The sequence below is a fragment of the Callithrix jacchus genome, chromosome 19, assembly GCF_049354715.1.
Source record: "Callithrix jacchus isolate 240 chromosome 19, calJac240_pri, whole genome shotgun sequence".
NCBI lineage: Eukaryota > Metazoa > Chordata > Mammalia > Primates > Cebidae > Callithrix > Callithrix jacchus.
In genome coordinates this window covers 32,403,558-32,422,433 of record NC_133520.1, presented here as the reverse complement: position 1 = coordinate 32,422,433, position 18,876 = coordinate 32,403,558, and the positions used below count along the sequence as shown (strand labels likewise).

General features: G+C 41.6%; 2 protein-coding genes across 5 annotated transcripts in view; both read left to right on the top strand.

Moving 5' to 3' along the window:
• The window catches only part of RBBP5 (RB binding protein 5, histone lysine methyltransferase complex subunit), a 33,977-nt gene extending 20,452 nt beyond the window's left edge, over positions 1-13,525 (top strand). The window contains exons 10-14 of one of the 4 annotated variants that reach the window (XM_002760706.5): positions 861-978; positions 2,531-2,600; positions 3,012-3,241; positions 5,181-5,258; positions 10,870-13,525. In XM_002760706.5, coding sequence (XP_002760752.1) covers positions 861-978; positions 2,531-2,600; positions 3,012-3,241; positions 5,181-5,258; positions 10,870-10,898 — 525 coding nt within the window. In that variant the 3' untranslated portion in view covers positions 10,899-13,525. Of the gene's footprint in view, positions 1-860; positions 979-2,530; positions 2,601-3,011; positions 3,242-5,180; positions 5,373-10,869 lie in introns of all 4 variants that reach the window. The other 3 variants (XM_008985541.4, XM_002760705.5, XM_035281088.3) reach the window with 3 other exon arrangements.
• A 598-nt stretch (positions 13,526-14,123) lies between these two features.
• On the top strand, positions 14,124-16,512 carry TMEM81 (transmembrane protein 81). Its single transcript, XM_002760704.6, has 2 exons — positions 14,124-14,455; positions 15,236-16,512. The coding sequence occupies exon 2, from the start codon at positions 15,335-15,337 to the stop codon at positions 16,100-16,102; it is 768 nt and encodes a 255-aa protein (XP_002760750.1). The 5' UTR covers positions 14,124-14,455; positions 15,236-15,334; the 3' UTR covers positions 16,103-16,512.
• Positions 16,513-18,876: the final 2,364 nt, after the last annotated feature.

The following is an 18,876-nucleotide window of genomic DNA, read 5'->3' as shown; positions in this document are numbered from 1 at the left end:
TTTATTTTCTTTTGCATATGAATCTCACAACCTAATTAAATAGGTTCAGTGCATCTAGTTGCACTTTATTTCGGTGGGAAGGTCTTGGTCCCAAGTTGGTTTTCTAGATCTTTTCTGGGAGAAACTCTACTGAACTTTTTTTTTTTTTTTTTTTTGAGATAGAATCTCACTCTGTCACCAGGCTGGAGTGCAGTGATACAATCTCGGCTCACTGCAGCCTCTGCCTCTTGGGTTCAGGTGATTCTTCTGCCTCAGCCTCCTGAGTAGCTGGGACTACAGGTGTGTGCCACCACGCCCAGCTTATTTTGGCATTTTTAGTAGAGACAGAGTTTCACCATGTTGGCCAGGATGATCTCGATCTCTTGATCTTGTGATCCGTCCACCTTGGCCTCCCACGGTGGGCGTATCACAAGGGATTACGGGGGTGAGCCACCATACTAAAAGTTCACTAGCCTCTAGTGAACTTTCTGTTGCATTTTTCTGTTGCTTATTTGAGATATGTTTTTCTTTTGCTTTTCTTACTTTTAGCTCAATTTCTGTTTTACATCTTAATTTTACTTTGAACACCTTTAAACTATGTTTATAATCAGTGTACTTATAAGAAAATTTAACATTTTACCTCAAAATTCTTAAAGCAAGTAAGGAAGGCAGTGATTCAAAAGAGCTACAGTGAATAACTTAGAATGTTTAAGATAGGAAATACCTAAGCTAGTAAAACCTATAGATACTCTTTTTTTCTTACCTGCCAAATTTAAGAATTGTGAATTCCTTTCATGCTCAGATCTTTCATTTTATCATTAATGTGTGGATTACAGATTATTGCTTTCACATATGGTTAAGTAGTATATTTTGTTGTATAGGAAAACTGGAGTGCATTTGCTCCAGACTTCAAAGAATTGGATGAAAATGTAGAATATGAAGAAAGAGAATCAGAATTTGATATTGAAGATGAAGATAAGAGTGAGCCTGAGCAGACAGGTAATATTTCTCAATTGCAGATAGGATTTCTTAAAGGGAAATCCTTTAAGATTTTACTTAATATTCTTCATTTGTGTTGTAAATTTATTTCAGCACTTTGTCTAAAATGGCCCCCCTGCCCCACTTTCTGTTTTTTCTTTTGAGATGGAGTTTTGCTCTTGTTGCCTAGGCTGTAGTACAATGGCGCAATCTTGGCTCACTGCAACCTTCACCTCCCAGGTTCAAGTGATTCTCCTGCCTTAGTAGCTGGGATTGCAAGCACCTGCCACCACGCCTGGCTAATTTTTTTGTATTTTTAGTAGAGACAGGGTTTCATCATGTTGGCCAGGCTGGTCTGGAACTCCTGACCTCAGGTAATCTGCCCGCCTTGGCCTCCCAAAGTGCTGGCATTACAGATGTGAGCTACTGTGCCTAGCCTATGAACCACTGTGCCTGGCCCCTGTTTTTCTTTAAGCTTACACAGTCTCCACAGTATTTAGAGAGCCTTAATTTATAAGGTGTTAACTAATGGCTTATATGGGTATTGCCAGGGCTCAAGCAGCTGTCTTAACATATCATTGTATATTTCCTGATTAATTACAGATGACTAAGTGAGGATGTACATGCAGCACCTAGCGAATAAGTCACTGTGCTAAGAGTGCTCAGCTTGTCTCACGTATTCTGTCACTCCTTTGTCAGTAAGAGAAGGGTTAACAGCCTGGGCTCTGAAGTCAGACTGCCTTGGGCAAAATACTACTTAAACTGAATTTCCTCATGTATAAGATAGGGGTAATAACAGTACCTGTTTTTTAGGGTTGTGGGGAGTAAGTGAAATATTCATGTAAAGCACTTAGTATATGCCTGGGCCATAATAAGCACTAAGATGTTAATTTCTATTATGATTATGACTGTGATTTTATCTCTTAATTTCTAGGTAGGAGCTCCTTGAGAATTCAGATTTGACTTTTTATCCCCATGTGGTCTAACATAGGGCTTTATAACATAGTAAGGTTTGTGCGGGTGAATGCTTAGGATGCCCAATTGTCAGTGAGTAATTATTGACTTCTAAGTCACTTGATGGTGCCAGGAACAAGGGGACTGGAAGTGAGGTTCGTGCTCTTTAGTTTGAAAGTGCTAGTCCTCACTTTTGTAATATTAGATAACCTGCATGCCTAATGTGTTTAGGAGGACCTTCAGGGAAGCAGAATGTTCTAGATTATAGGTTTATGTTCTGTCAAACCTTCCCAGATTTCCACATAAATTGTTCCTCCTTCCCATATGCTGACTACATTACACATACCATGACTGTATTAAATTGAAACTGTTTCTTTCTGTCTCCCCAGTTAGACTATGAAGCTTCTACTGAAGAGCTGTTCCCAACTTTTTCTGGGTCATTGCACTATTTTCAGTGCCTAGCATAGACTGGAAATCCAGCACATAGTTGTTAAATGATTAAAGTGAACTGTTTGGTTTTCCTCTGTTTCTCTGGAACTTCAGCTTTTGAAAACCTTTAAGCTGCAAATAAAAAGCAGTTTTTCACTTCTCAACCACCTCCTGTGTTTCTTTCCTGCAGGGGCTGATGCTGCAGAAGATGAAGAAGTGGATGTCACCAGCGTGGACCCTATCGCTGCCTTCTGTAGCAGGTGAGCTGGTCTGGAAGGCTGGGCACCTTGGCTGCTGCTGCTGCCACTGGTCTCTTGGGGAGTACTCCACAGTTCCCCTGGCTGTCCCTTCAGTTCCGTCTGCTTATTAACTAAAAGAGATAGCTCATTTGATGTATAAGAATATAATGTAGTCTTTCTTCTCTAGGCCTGTTTTCCCTTCACTTCTCCCTGATAGAGAATTTTAAGGAACCAAAATAATCATTTATCCTGTTTATTTTTATCATCAATGTTCTCAATTACATTGTCTGATTCCCTTTTATTCATCTTGGGTTTCTTCAAGTTCTAGATCCATATCTGTTCCTTATGCTTAAGGTGATAGAGGAAGGGCTCATGGTTTAAGCAACTGTCTCCTCTTTTTTCCAATCCCTTGTCTGGTCCTGCTCCAAATAGTGATGAAGAGCTGGAAGATTCAAAGGCTCTATTGTATTTACCCATTGCTCCTGAGGTAGAAGACCCAGAAGAAAATCCTTATGGCCCCCCACCGGATGCAGTCCAAACCTCCTTGATGGATGAAGGGGCTAGTTCAGAGAAGAAGAGGCAGTCCTCAGCTGATGGGTCCCAGCCACCTAAGAAGAAACCCAAAACAACCAATATAGAACTTCAAGGAGTACCAAATGATGGTAAGAGCTGTATCTTGTTCCTCTGGCCTGGCAGATGCCGCTCTCTACTCCCCAGCTTAATCTGGTAATTTCCTGTTTGAGCGATTTTACCTTAAAGAAATTTTCCCATGAGTCTATTTTATAGTGCTTTGCCACTTTGTAATTGCGTCTATGTTCACTTCTCTCTCAACATGGAGAAATTCTGCCCTTCAGTACTTTGCCTAAGATGTGCACTTAGTTCTTCTGACCAGAGGCTGAGTTTATTATACCATTCTTCTTTTAAATTTTTCCCCAAAAAGTGGTTTTATTAGGTGTAAAGTACTGGTTAGACTTGGACAATCATTTCGTTCTTGGCAAAATGTATTTTTTTTTTGAGATGGAGTCTTGCTCTGTCACCAGGCTGGAGTGCAGTGGTGCAATCTCAGCTCACTGCAACCTCCGCCTCCTGGGTTCAAGTGATTCTACCGCCTCAGCCTCCCGAGTAGCTGGGACCACAGGTGCATGCCACCACGCCTGGCTAATTTTTTTGTATTTTTAGTAGAGACGGGGTTTCACCATGTTGGCCAGGATGGTCTCGATTGCTTGACCTTGTGATCCACCTACCTTGGCCTCCCAAAGTGCTGGGATTACAGGTGTGAGCTGCTGTGCCCGGCCTCGGCAAAATTTTATAGTCTAACTTGGGAAGTCTTTATTATCACGTTTTGGGATCGGTAGAGATAGATGGAGATGTGGTGTGTTTACTATTGAGCATCTTCCTTCCCCCCCGCCCCCCCGTTTTTTTGTTTTTGGAGACAAACAAAAAACTCTGTTTGTCCAGGCTACAGTGCAGTGAGATGATCTCGGCTCACTGCAACCTCTGCCTCCAGGGTTCAATCAGTTCTCCTGCCTCAGCCTCCCTAGAAGCTGGGACTACAGGCATGCACCACCACGCCCAGCTAATTTTCGTATTTTTAGTAGAGACGGGGTTTTGCCATGTTGGCCAGGCTGGTCTCAAACTCCTGACCTCAGGTGATCTGCCCACCTCGGCCTCCCAAAGTGCTGGAATTACAGGTGTGAACCACTGCGCCTAGCCCTTCTTCTCTTTTAGCCAACTGCAGATCACATTTTGCAGCTACATATTTTCCTGATGCTATTGAATTGGGTGTCTATTCTGTTTCAGACACTGTTGGGTCTGTATACCATTGCTGACTCTTATATCAACTGCACGTTGTTTTACCTGCTTTTTTTTCTCTATCTTAAAAGTCTCTAGTGGAATTATCTGCTTTTTAAAGGAGAAAATTTAGGCTTAGGTTATGTGTAAGAGGTTCTGTAACTGGCCCAAAGTCTCACAGCAAGTGGTGGAGTCAGGATTCTCACTCTAGTCTGTCTGGTTCCAAAGCCCATTCCCTTTCTGCTGTCACATGCCTCTGTGTGTGTGTGTGTGTGTGTGTGTGTGTGTGTGTTCCTTCTTATTCTTGCTTGATTTGATAGTATCAATGCATATTTCAATTTCTTGTTCAATTTAGAGTGACTGTGGCTTGGCATGAACACATAAGCCAGGAATGTTCAGTCTTTTGACTTAACCCTGGGCCACATTGGAAGAATAATTATCTTGGGCCTCATATAAAATACACTAACTAATGATAGCTGATGAGAATTTTTAAAAATTGCAAAAAAAAATTCATAATATTTTAAGAAAATTTATGAATTTGTGCTGGGCTGCATTCAAAGCCCTCCTGGGCCCCACATGTAGCCTGTGGGTCACAGGTTGGACAAGCTTGATAAAGGCCCTGTGTGCCTTTGGCCAAGCAACTACTTCTCATTTAATGGTCATTCTTTCGTAGTTACAGAAATAAGACAGACCTTTCTCTTTATTGATTAACCTGGGACACAAAGCAACATTCTTTGCTCAACAAAGTTGTGGTTGGGGTGATGGGACTGGTGTCATGTGGATTCCTTTCCATGCCTATCTGTCCTACAGAAGTCCATCCATTACTGGGTGTGAAGGGGGATGGCAAATCCAAGAAGAAGCAAGCAGGCCGGCCTAAAGGATCAAAAGGTAAAGAGAAAGATTCTCCATTTAAACCGAAACTCTACAAAGGGGACAGAGGTTTACCTCTGGAAGGATCAGCGAAGGGTAAAGTGCAGGCGGAACTCAGCCAGCCCTTGACAGGTAAGGACACACTGAGAGCACTGTCTGGCTTGCTTCGTGGCCTTGCTTTGTATAGCCCTTGACTTCATTTAACTGCAGCATTTTTTCCCCTTCCCTTCCCTCCTTTTTCCCAGTGGCAGATCATCTCAGAATTTTAAGCTGCTGCTAAGGGCAGGCTAAACCAGATTTGGCTTAATTCAGTGGCTCTTTACCTTGGGTCCGTAAATAGTTTTCAAGAAATCTACATTCCCCTGATGTTACATGCAAAATATTATGTGAATATTTTTCTGGGGAAGATGTACATACCTTTTCTCAGATTCCTGTAGGAATTCATCACCCAAAAAAGGGTAAGAACCCCTGGTTTAATTCATTTCTTCATCCGTATTTCCTCTTAGATTTTTTTGTTTGTTTTGTCTCAAATGGAGGAGGCAGACAAGTAGCCAGAAATACAAGTTTGTTTTATATAGCCCTTGACTGGTTCACTGTAGCATCGTTTCTCTCCCTCTTCAAATTGTTCAAATCCCATAGGTAGCATCTTTCTCTCTCCCAGTAGTCCAGAATCAATAGTGAAGTTGTTAGTAGTACCATCATGTCAAGGAAGGAGATGCAGTTTGTTTTGGTTTTTGTTTTATTTTCCAATATCTGAAAATAGGAGTAGATTACCAAAAAGAGAGAAACTACAGTATCTGTGTAGCTTTTTAACATCTAAACCTTTTGATACATAATATTTGGGTTTTCTCACTTTTGTATTACTGAGGGATTTTTATTGGGGGACAGAAAACAATTTCAGTTTCTTACCAAATACTTGTGCACCTAGGCTAAATGGTCTCTTGTTTAGAAAATGTTAATCAAATTAGAATGTAAACATTGGGCTTTGGAAAATTTTTTTTTGCTTTATATAGAAGCATTGCTTTAGTTAATACAGTGTTTTCAGTTTTCTTGTGGCTAGTTTGGTAGACTCAAAGATAGGATTGATACAACCATGTGTCTGGTTGTATTCAGGCTCCCCCTGACTTTAAAATTTTAATCTAAATGTGTTCAAATGTGATAAGGACTATAGTGCAAAACAGAATTCTTTTGTTTAATTTATAACTTATGTCAGTTAATCATTGTCTATAAACATGAATTTTCTTACAGAAAAGCTGAAATAGACTCAGTTATTCATCATTTTGAGCATTCCACCTCAAGCGTACTGGATTAAGACTTTAGTTTTTCATAGCCCAATACTATACCACTGAGTACCAATCTTTTTTTAACATTTACGACCTTAAGTGATCCACCTGCTTTGGCTTTCCAGAGTGCGGGGATTACAGGCATGAGCCACCACGCCTGGCCTGTTTATACATATTGCAAAGTATCCTGGAGCAGTCATGTGGGCATTGCCAACAAAGATTGTAGATTGGCTGGGCGCGGTGGCTCATGCCTGTAATCCCAGCAGTTTGGGAGGCTGAGGTGGGCAGATCACAGGGTCAGGAGATCGAGACCATCCTGGCTAACATGGTGAAACCCCGTCTTCTCTATTTAAAAAAAAGATTGCAGATTGACTAGATATAAATAAAAACAGTCCTTCCAAACCCACTTCTTACAAACTGATGCCACTACAGAAGAAACACAATTTAAAGTTTAAATAGATTTCCCTGGCCCAGAGAGCTAAAATGTGGCCAAACATAATTAATTAAAACACTTTAGGACATAGTCTCCTAGCTTCTTAAAACCTATGTATCCTAATCATGTGCTTTTCAAAAGGAAATGTATGGTAAATAAACCATTTCACATTTTTAAAAAACTTAGCTGGGTCTGGGTGCAGTGGCTCATGCCTATAATTCTGGCACTTTGGGAGGTTGAGGCAGGAGGATTTGAGCCCAGGAATTCAAGACCAGCCTGGGCAACATGTTGAGACCTAATCTATATAAAAGCCAACCAGGCTGGGCACGGTGGCTAACTCCTATAATCCTAGCACTTTGGGAGGCTGAGGTGGGCAAATCACCTGAGGTCAGAAGTTCAAGACCAGTCTGGCCACCATGGTGAAACCCCATCTTATAAATAAAAAAACAAACAAACAAATAAATAAAAGCCAACCAAACAAACCAAGAAAAAACCTTGAGCTGGGTGCAGTGGCTCATGCCTGTAATCCCAGCACTTTGGGAGGCTGAGGCAGTCATGTTGCTTGAGCTCAGTAGTTTGAGACGAGCCTGTGCAACATAGACCCTGTCTCTACAAAATAAAAAAATAATTAAAAAACAAAAAAAACCTCAAGAGGGTATTGAAAGGGTAGTTCCAAGACTTCCACAGAAGGACTACATTTGGCTTTATTGACCAGCTGCAGTGTGGTTTGGATCTTTGTGGTTGAAAATTTTGGGGAGAGTGATGAAACTGGGTATCACAGAGAATTCCATCAAAAGTCTGTTTTAGGACAACCTACCATGTTTTTATGTGGGATTGTTTGTGTTAGGATAGGGCCTCACCCAAACATGGTCATCTTGGAGGACCCTGAGCAAGCCAAGTCAGACTGGTACCTGCTGCTGATTTGCATATGGCCCATCAAGACCACCGAGGAAAACGCTGGCATTTGGATCTCATATTCTTCCATACCTTGGAGATTTTCAGTAAAAGGCAGCATATAGTAATTGGGTAGATTTTCCACTGGGTATTAAGAAAGGAAACCTGATCCAGAATGTCTGAGGCCAAACCATCTTCAAAAATCATACCAGTCTGAGGGTTGTATTTGTAGATTAAAGGTTTTAGCCCCCTGCCCCATGGACAACTTTTACATTTGAGCCAGATTATTCAAAGGCAGGATTATAGTTTGTAGGCCATGTTACTACCCAAGTTAGAAGAATGACAACTGTTTGTTACTATCCGCAGTTGACCAGTTATTGTAGAAACGGTTGCATAAACTGATTTGCCCTAACAAAGCTACCGTAGTCTGGTGTATGTTACAGCTGGAGAATATGCTTTTCTGTGTTGAGTGAGGACCCAAAGTGGAGCTTGGTGAGGGTAACCCCAGCTTGGGACTTTTTGGAAGGACCAGGGTGACATAGTCTGCACCATCTATCAGATGCTCCTCAATTACTTTAGATACTCTCTAGAGGACAGTCCTGAGACCAGAAACTTGAGATGTGAGCAGAATCATCAGTTTCCTAGTTGCCTGTGATTGCTCAAGGATGGCCCAAGAGCTAGGGCTCCTTGGCAGTAAACATCAGTAGTAAAGTGGGATAAAGGTGTGGGCAGTTACATACATGTTCTAAAGGCCTCATAAGACGGTAGACTTGAAGGGGTTGGTGCACACCTGGGTCTGTTTGAGATGGCAAGGGCCAAAGTGAGCAGAGGTGACACTTTGGAAGTGGACAGGCACCATGTCGATTTCCCTGTCTTGGGCTGCGCCGCACCACTGCCCTGGTGCCAGCCCATTGCCTCAGATCTCTGAACCACCTCCAAGTCACTTACTGAATCTGTGACTTTTTTTAAAAAATGCTTGGTAGTTTAGTTTTCTTTCTTTTTCTCCCTTCTTCCTCCCCTCTTTTCCCTCCCTCCCTCCTTTCCTTGTGAAGACTAATTTATGAATTCCTGCTGAATCAGGGTAGTCTTTCTCAGTCTGTGGGATTTTATTGGCTAACTAAGGTAGGGTTGGAAATCATGATCCCGTGTTCTCTTCGGCCACCCGAGATTGGGCTGCTACTGGAAAGTACCAGTAATAACGGGTCATTTTGAGCTGAGTTTTCCTACCTGTTATATTCCTGGAGATTTCCTTTTTGTTGTAGCTAAATCATGTGTTTCCTTGGGGGCAGTTGCTGCTTCAGGTCTTTAAATTGGCTGGAGTCTTCTGTATTGTTAACTCTGTGTGTCTCACCTTGCTCATGGCACCGCTTGCTCTGGGTTTGATTTGTTGCCTGATGCCTCAGCAAGCTTTTGTTTTGTTTGACTTTTATTTATTTGTTTTGTCTATTCAGAAGAATAAATACTATATAGAAACGTGAGCTGCCCTCAGCTAACCAGTGTTAGGTCATCTTGAGTGCCCATTACTAATGCTTTTGATCAGTAATCAAACCACTCTCTCCTATTCTAATTTAGGTTTGAAATGGCAATGTTGTATTCATTTTTAAACCATTAAAACTAAATTGGTCAGGGTACCTGTGAGAACAGTTGGTGAAAATTGCCTTAAAGTGGTAAAGGCATGATATTGAATCTTGTGGAGTGGATTTTTCTATCTCAAGAGGTTTTTAAAAAAATCAATGCAAGGAATTTATTGTGATTTATGTTGAGAGAAATCTGAAAAACAGATGCTAACTAAGCTTTTAATCTCACTGAACTATGAAAAGTTTAAAGTTGATTTTTTTTTTTTTTTTTTTGAGATGAAATCTCACTTTGTTGCCCAAGCTAGAGTGTAGTGCTGAGATCTCGGCTCACTGCAACCTCCACCTCCCAAATTCAAGCTATTCTCCTGCCTTAGCCTCCCTAGTAGCTGGGACTTCAGGCATGCGCTACCAAGCCTGGCTAATTTTTTTGTATTTTTAGTAGTTGGGGTTTCACCATGTTGGCCAGGCTGGTCTTGAACTCCTGACCTCGTGATCTGCCCTCCGTGGCCTCCCAAAGTGCCAGGATTACAGGTGTGAGCCACCATGCCTGCCTAAGTTTGATTTTTAACAACTTTCAGTCGAGAGTTTGTATTTCATTGTAACTTCAGTCTGTTCTCAGGCACATGTGAATATATTTTTATTGCCAGTTTTCATTTGTGCAGGAACTTTAAAAATCAGGTTAAAAGCAAAGTTACATAAATGGGCACTTTTCTTTCATAATTTGGTGATTCTTTTTTAACCATTTTACCTTCAAGTGGCATGCTCTCTGCCATTCCAAATGACATCTGGGAGGATTTTCTTCACTTCGTTTTCTTTTTACACTTCCTAGTTAATATTTCACAGCAGCTCATTTAAGGATGTCTCTCAGAGGTTGAGCAGCTTCTGTGGAATAATCAGGGAAGTGTTCATTTCATTTTACTATTCAGGATGTTATTTATTGATCATCGTTGGTGTATAGAAATGTGGACAGTAGCTGAACATTTCACCGTATTTGGGATTCTAAGGTGATGAGTATGTCACTTAAGGAACTGTGGTGCTGGGAAGAGGGTGTCTTGCTCATCTGTTCATCACTTGGTGTAGTACCTTAAAATTTCTTCTCCTCTACTTTTTGCACGTTTTGGAATGTTAAGCATTATTTGTTAGCACCTTAGAGAATGATTAGCAGCTTAGAAAAAATGTAGAACTCTGATCATTTTGCTTTTGCCCCCACCATTTGGGACAGTACTGAGGAAAGTATTGGTGGGGTGGGGTTGCATTTGGATTGTTTGTTGTTCAGTAAAGAGTAACTGGGAGTTGGAGTTGTTTATGACTTTCTTAAAAAGGGGAAATTCTTGGTCCATGTGTGCTTTTAATGTATCATCCAGCATTCAGTATTTCTGTTCTTACAAGTAAATGGTTTAAATTGAAGCTAAAAGAAATCTTTTTGTGTCTAATCTCTTTAGCAGGAGGAGCAATCTCAGAACTGTTATGAAGACCCTCGAAATTCTTCATTCTTTCCCACTTTGCCATCATGTGGTTTCTGGACACTGTGGTCAGTCATTTGAAAATTGACTTTAATTTAAAACAAAGGCCTGTGCCTCCCACCCAGGAGGTGGAAGGAGTGAATTTTATGTTTAAATGAAGAAGTGAATTATTGAAGAAGAGTATACGTCCCTTCCCTTCCCTTTGAAGCATCAGTCCAAATAGGTTCTCAGGAATGAAGATTTGTGAAGACATCAGATAGGAATTTTGACTCACTTAAACTTTGATGCTTAGTTACGTTGCTGGAGGAAAGTTACCTATGTTTTGCTCATCTAACTTTATTGTACCCAGCGTCATTTTGACATGCCATTTCCTATCTCCCATTTGCCTTCTGTCCTCAATGCATGTCCTCGAGTGACTTCGTATCTGAAATTTTGCTACTGGTATCCTAGGAAATCTTTTGTTGCATACTTTCATTTTAAACTTATCCTCTCCCCAGATACTTCCTCTGTTTCCATATTGTGTGCAAAGGATGGGCAGAAAAGAAAGTGCTTCAGAGATTTCAAATTTTCAGAAAGGGAACAATGAAGGCCCTCTCTTCCTACCATACCGCATATCGCTCGAGAATCTGGACTGTAACAATTCAGGGTTTTCCCTTGTTTTCCTCTCATTGCCTCTTTCCCTCCAATATTGGTTGACTGTCATTAATCATGGTTTTTGAAGATAGCTAGTTTTATCCATCTCCAGCAAAGAATCATCAGTAGTTTATGTTGCTTTCCCTGTGCTGGCTTCCAGAGATGCAAACAAACAAGGTGTCTCAACGAGCTACTGTTTTACTGGGGTTGGGTGACTATGCAAGGAGGAAAGTCAAACCGTCCAGAATCAAAGCAGCAACAGCATAGTCCAAATCAGAGATCACAGTGAATTGTTTTTATCACTTCCTGTGGAAATCTGTCCTCATCAGTCATTGTATTTTTCCCTTCCTAGACCTATGTTCCTTTTTCTTACTGTGTTTTCAGTCACTTCCTTTCTGTGAAAGGTTGCTTAGCATTTTTTTTTTTTTGACATTTGTTGTTGTTTATCTAAAAATAGCAGATTGGATAGATGTCTACATTAGGTGTTTGAAATTCTCTGAAAATCCTGTCAGGAAACCAGGTGTGGAAAGGGCTCAGTAGCTTCTCTGAGTGGCGTTTAGAGCTGACTGGAAGTGCTTAACCTGGATCGCTTTTTTTTTTTTTCTCCCCAGTATTTTAAGAGGAGAATTTAAATACTGTGCTTACTGTGAAATATATCAGTTAGTGGGCCGGGCACAGTGGCTCACGCCTGTAATCCCAGCACTTTGGGAGGCAGAGGTGAGGGGATCACTTGAGGTCAGGAGTTTGAGACCAGCCTGGCCAACTTGGTGAAACCCTGTCTCTACTAAAAATATAAAAATTCGCCGGGTGTGGTGGTGCATACCTGTAATCCCAGCTACTTAGGAGGCTGAGGCAGGAGAATCACTTGAACCCGGGAGGCAGAGGTTGCTGTGAGCCGAGATCACACCACTGCCCTCTAGTCTAGGTGATAGAATGAGACTCCATCTCAAAAAAAAAAAAAAGAAATATATCAGTTGGTGGATGCCCCTATAGGTAGCCAAACACATTGATTACCTTTTAGATTTTAGCATAGAAATCAAAGTAGAGCACATCAATAAGAGCTTCTTTGTCCTACTCCATCATTTAGAACCAGTATATTCAGTAGTTGAAGAGACAGCTCTCCCAGAGTCAGTTGCAAAATGTCTGTATTTTTAGATGCTGCTGCTTTTTTTCTTATGTACTCATTTTGAGACTGTCATGAGTTAGACCAGTGGTTGAGATTGGTAGGGGGCTCACTAGACATGTTTTTGTTTTGCAGACCTTGTATCCATTCCAGTCCTCTGCACTGTACACTGTAGCAGTGTGCAAACTATGGGACTTAGAGGGCTTCTGCCATATTTCCATGTGTGAAGTAGCTTGGTTTCCTCTGCCTGAGCATTTGTAGGTTTGTGCTCTGTCCACCTCCTAAACTGGCTACCGAGAAAATCTTCAGCCCTGTCAGATTGTCTCTGACAGTAGCTCCTAATAATTATTTATGCTTTCGGAATTTTTTTCAACTTTTAAAACCTTCTATCCATTTCAGTTTGAATTTCTTGATTTGTACAATATATGTATATTCTCTTCTTCCTTTTTGTCATCCCTGCCCTGCCACTCCCAACATTTTGTTTTTAAAAATACTCTGGGCTGTGCGTGGTGGCTCACGCCTGTTGTCCCAGCACTTTGGGAAGCTGAGGCAGGTGGATCACCTGAGGTCAGGTGTTCAAGATCAGCCTGGTCAACATGGTGAAAATCCATCTGTACTAAAAATACAAAAATTAGCTGGGTGTGGTGGCGGATGCCTGTAATCCCAGCTACTCGGGAGGCTGAAGCAGGAGAATTGCATGAACCTGGAAGGCAGAGATTGTAGTGAGCTGAGGTCGTGCCACTGCACTCCAGCCTGGGCAACAGAGCAAGACTCCGTCTCAAAAAAAAAATCTGTAGTTTTGTACAAGATGAGACTTAGCCTTGGGTATTTCTTGCTGAAGCTTTAATGCTTTGTAAATAAAATTGGATGTTTATTAAAGAACAGGTGTAGATGTTTATTTGTAAACACTGCTCACTTCTGAAACTCACTGGCTACTTTGCTTTAGTACAAAGGAAAATGCTTTCCTGTGCTGATATTAGATCTTTCGGTGTGGAAAGATAGATGTAGAAGAAGTAGGGAGTGGAGGACAGGTACATTTCTGCCTCTTGATGAGATTATAAATAAATAATGCAAGCAGAAAAGTTGTTGATCAAAGAGATCGTCTAGGAATGATCTCTCTTCCAATTCTGTAACTCAGTAGAGTTTTGTAATAACTGAAGAGCCCGTAGGGCTAGGCATTCTGGAGGTTACAAAAATGCATGCTAGGAAGTTCCTGCCTTCCAAGGATATTTCTTCAAGTCTAAGTAAGTACGGTTAAATTCTTATTAGCCTTTTTTTTTAATGAAGTAGCTTTAAAATTCATTAAATACTTATTGTCTTCTAAAGATAAGAAGTTTCACAAAGTCTAAGTCTTTGATTTTAATGTCAAACTTGAGTGTCTACTTATTAATCTTTTATGTGATTGAGAACTCCATCTTTGACATCATAGCTGTTTCATAGCAACCTTGACCTAAGTGAGTGATGAGCTCTGTTCTGTAGGGTAGAGGGAGTAGTAGGCCAAGAGTCAGGGAGCATCATGTATCCTCTCACCCAAAATACATCTTCAGTATCCTTGGGAAGGAAGAGTGCCTAAAAGGGGGAGAAGAGCTGCCTTTAACGTAACCTTAAACATTCTGATTCGAAAAGGTCATCCTGGCCCTTGTCTTTATGAATTTCCATTTCTGTTTAAAATTCCTTACACATTGAACAGTGTTTCACACTTTACAAAGTGTTTTCACATACAGTATATCATTCGATGCTCTAAGTGACCTTCCTCAGATAGGCAAGGAAGTCTTAAGTTACAAAGGAGGAAACAGAAATTCAGGAAGGGTAAGTTACTTGTCTCCCAGTCCAGAGTTCTTAATCCTTTTTATAGGAGGTTTAGGAGTATTAAAGTCAATAATTCAAGTTAATCTTCCTTTTTATAGACTTAGTATTTGTTTTATTTGGTGACATTTAACTGGAGCTTTTGAAACCGTTAATTTAGATCCTAGTTTATAGAGGGCAAGGGTAATGGGTGAGGAAGAGTAACTTCACTGTACATTTGAGGTAATTTGGAAATTCACTTCAGTTTCTGAAGTCTTTCCTTCCTTGTCTTCCCAAGAGGTGGATTTAAAATCATTAAACAAACATGGAAAAGGCCAGGTGCAGTGGCTCACGCCTGTAATCCCAACACTTTGGGAGGCTGAGGTGGGTGAAATTGCTTGAGCCCAGGAGTTGGAGACAAGCTGGGCAACATGGTGAAACCCCATATCTATAAAAAATACAAAAACTAGCTGGGCGTGGTAGCCTACACCTGTAGTCCCAGCTACCCAGGAGGCTGAGGTGGGAGGATCACTTGAGCCTAGGAGGTTGAGGCTGCAGTGAGCTGTGATCATGCCACTGCACTCCAGCCTGGGTTGACAGAGTGTGACCCTGTCTCGAAAAAAAAAAAATGTGAAAAGAATGAAGACCTGTTAGGTGGTTATTAATAACGATAGATAGTAAAGCAACACCATTGTGATTTTTTTCCTGCCTTGTGGCCTAACCTGTTAATAAGGACTGGACTTTTATTTATTAAATTGTGTTGTTTTATTGACAATACATGCATCATATCTTTTGACTTTGAAGGATATCTCATGTCAAAGGAATCAACTTATGATACTATAGAGGATTCAGCGGGAATACCTTGGGGTCGCTAGCTGAGGGTGGCAAAATGGCTACAGAGACATGAAGGCTTTGGCCACTAGTTTCGCCCTTGGGAGCCTGGGGTTGGCCTTCTACCTGCCTTTGGTGGCTACTACACCTAACACACTGGCCATCCCCGAGAAGCTTCAAGAAGCTGTGGGGAAAGTTATCATCAATGCCACAACCTGTACTGTCACCTGTGGCCTGGGCTATAAGGAGGAGACTGTCTGTGAGGTGGGCCCTGATGGAGTGAGAAGGAAATGTCAGACTCAGCGCTTGGAATGTCTGACCAACTGGAACTGTGGGATGCTTCATTTCACCGTCCTCATTGGCAAGGAATTTGAGCTTAGCTGTCTGAGTTCAGACATCCTGGAGATTGGACAGGAAGCTTTCCGGTTCACCTGGAGACTTGCTCGAGGTATCATCTCAACTGACGATGAGGTCTTCAAACCTTTCCGAGCCAACTCCCACTTTTTGAAGTTTAAATATGCTCAGGAGTATGACTCTGGGACATATCGATGTGATGTGCAGCTGTTAAAAAACTTAAGACTTGTCAAGAGGCTCTATTTTGGGCTGAGGGTCCTTCCTCCTAACTTGGTGAACCTGAATTTCCACCAGTCACTTACTGAGGATCAGAAGTTAATAGATGTGGGATTGGAAGTTAATCTGGACAACTACTACAAGCCTCGCCACCCAGAGTGGAAAAAGAAGGTGGCATCAGCCTTGGGAATAGGAATTGCCAGTGGAGTGGTTGGTGGTGTGTTGGTGAGGATTGTCCTCTGTGTGCTGAGGGGGGGCCTGCAGCAGTGACACGCTCGAGAGCTTAACAGCCTTGCCCCTGAAGGACTGGCTGCCCAGGAAGCCAAGCTAGCTTTTTAGGGGAGTGTTCCAGCTGTAATTAGTGGATCAGCTAAGAGGCAAGGCTCCCACAGCCAAAAGAATGAGTGGGAGAAGTAAGTAGAGGGGACAACTTGGCAGCTACGGGCAGTAATCTAACTTCCTTATACCCTGTGGATCTCTTCCTGATCTTCCCTGCCCATTGGGTAGAAGAGTTCTAAGAAGCTTGCATTCATTTTCTACCCTTTATAACTTGGATGGCTCCCCATCTCCATTTCCCCTCTTCTGAGCTGTGTATTCATGTAGAGGGATGTATTCAGCTTTTCTAGTGAATATTTTTTTCTTCAATAAAAGTAATTCACAGGAGCTATATGGAAACCTAACTTTTCTGGTTTTTAGTTTCTTGTATTTGTTTAAATTGTCCCATAATCAGTCTGGCTTCATTTTCCTCAGGTTTCTTAGAATAGACATTAAACCAGCTGTCTGCTCTTGGGGACGGAGGATGCAGTGCTTAAGCCTATGGCAGGGTTGTTAGTAGTGACATCCATCTCAGCTGTGTAACAGTCACTAAATGTTAACAAATTGCCTGTTCTGCTCAGGTAAATCCCGTTTGGTATTAAATTGAATTTCTTGGCAAAACGCTGGATCCCTCACCTGGTAGGTTTCCCCTTATCATTCTGACAGCACCTTTGCTTGCCTCCGCTGGAATCAGGGCTTTCATTGCCCTGAAGCTTGTATTCCTGGGAAGGTCAAATGTTGGTTTCTTAACAGCAGCCAAGGCCCCCAAGGGAGGATTAGTACTTTCATTCCTCCATAGGAAATCTAGTCTTAAGACTCTGAGGCCATTCGGACTGTGTCTGAGATAATTGGCTTGTGGAACCATCAGGGAAAAGGCTCTTGGCCACCAGCCGAGCTAATTCTACTGAGAGAATTACAGCATTTCTTCCTCTCACTTTTCTCTGGCTACAGAAGGATGTAGCAGAAACCAAAGACCAATGATCCTCTAGATGTGTGTCAGAATCATCTGGATGACCTTGTGAAAAATAAAGGTTCTTGAGCTCTAATCCGGAAAATGCTAATTCAGTTGAAATTATAGTCAAAGGATCCCTACTGTTTCTTTTACTTTTAACTTGTAAAAATTTCAGACCCATAGAAAAGCTGAAAGAAATATTTGGTTACCATCCATAGACCCTTTACCGAAATTCACCAGGTAATAAGAGTTTGTCACAATTACCTTTCTCAGTATAGACTGATTTTGCTAAACCACTTGAAAGCTAGTCACAGACATTGCAACTCTTTACTCTTTTTTTTTTTTTCTGAGATGGAGTTTGGCTCTTGTTGCCCAGGCTGTGGTGCAATGTCATGATCTTGGCTCACTGCAGCCTCTGCTTCCTGGGTTCAAGCAATTCTCCTGTCTCAGCTTCCCAAGTAGCTGGGATTACAGGCACACACCACCATGCCTAGCTAATTTTGTATTTTTAGTAGAGACTGGGTTTCACACGTTGGCCAGGATGGTCTCAATCTGATATCGTGATCCGCCTGCCTCAGCCTCCCAAAGTGCTGGGATTACAGGCGTGAGCCACTGCACCCGGTCTGCAACTCTTTCCTCTTAAACCGTGTATGCATCTCTTAATAAGGGTATTCTCTGTAACCACAATATCTTTATCACACTAAGAAAATTATCTGTTTGGTTTTTTTTTTTTTTTTTTTTTTTTGACGGGGTTTTGCTCTTGTCGCCCAGGTTGGAGTGTAATGGTATGGTCTCAACTCACTGCCTCCGCCTCCCAGGTTCCAGTGATCCTGCTGCTTCAGCCTCCTGAGTAGCTAGGATTACAGGCGCCAGCCACCATGCCCAGATAGCTTTTTAATGTTTTTAGTAGAGACAGGGTTTTGTCATATTGGCCAGGCTGACCTCGAACTCTGAGCTTAGATGATCCACCTGCCTCAGCCTCTCAAAGTGCTGGGATTACAGGCGTGAGCCACCGCACCCAGCCAAAAATTAGCAATTTCTTAATCTTACGTATAGCTTAAACAAGTTGAGCATTCTGAAAATGAAAACCTGAAATCTGTAATGCTCTGAAACTTGGAACTTTTTGAGTACCAACACGGTGCTCAAAGGAATTGCTTACTGGAGGAGCTGATTTTGGATTTCTTAGATTTGGGATGCTCAACCTGTACGTATAATGCAAAGATGGCAAAATCTGAGAGAATCTGAAATATTTCTGGTCCTACGCATTTTGGATAAGGGATACTCAACCTGTATTCAGTTTTCACCAATATCCAAAATCTTAACAGCATTTTAATTTTTGATCCAGAGTCAAAGCAAAGGTTCATGTATTATATTTCTCTTAAGTGTCTTATTTTACAACAGACCCTACCCCCGCCACACACACATTCCTTTATCTTTCATGACATTGAGTTTATTGAATAATTTAGCTAGTACAGTTGTCTTGGATAAGGTTCCATAATTTATATTTGCCATTTCCTCGTGATTCATGAGGAATGCAGCTTAAATTTGACAAGAGCCCTATGTAGATATGTACTTCCTGCATCACATTACAAGGCTTATGTTAAAGGCCCACATTTTTCTTTCTTTAGAGACAAGAGTCTCACCATCGCCCAGGCTGGAGTGCAGTGGCTCAGTCTCAGCTCACTGTAACCTCTGCCTCCTGGGTTCAAGTGATTCTCGTGCCTCAGCCTCTTGAGTAGCTGGGACTACAGGTGTGCGCCACCATGCCTGGCTAATT

Excerpts from the sequence above, each read along its gene's own strand:
- TMEM81 (XM_002760704.6), top strand. The coding sequence starts at position 15,335 with ATGAAGGCTTTGGCCACTAGTTTCGCCCTTGGGAGCCTGGGGTTGGCC.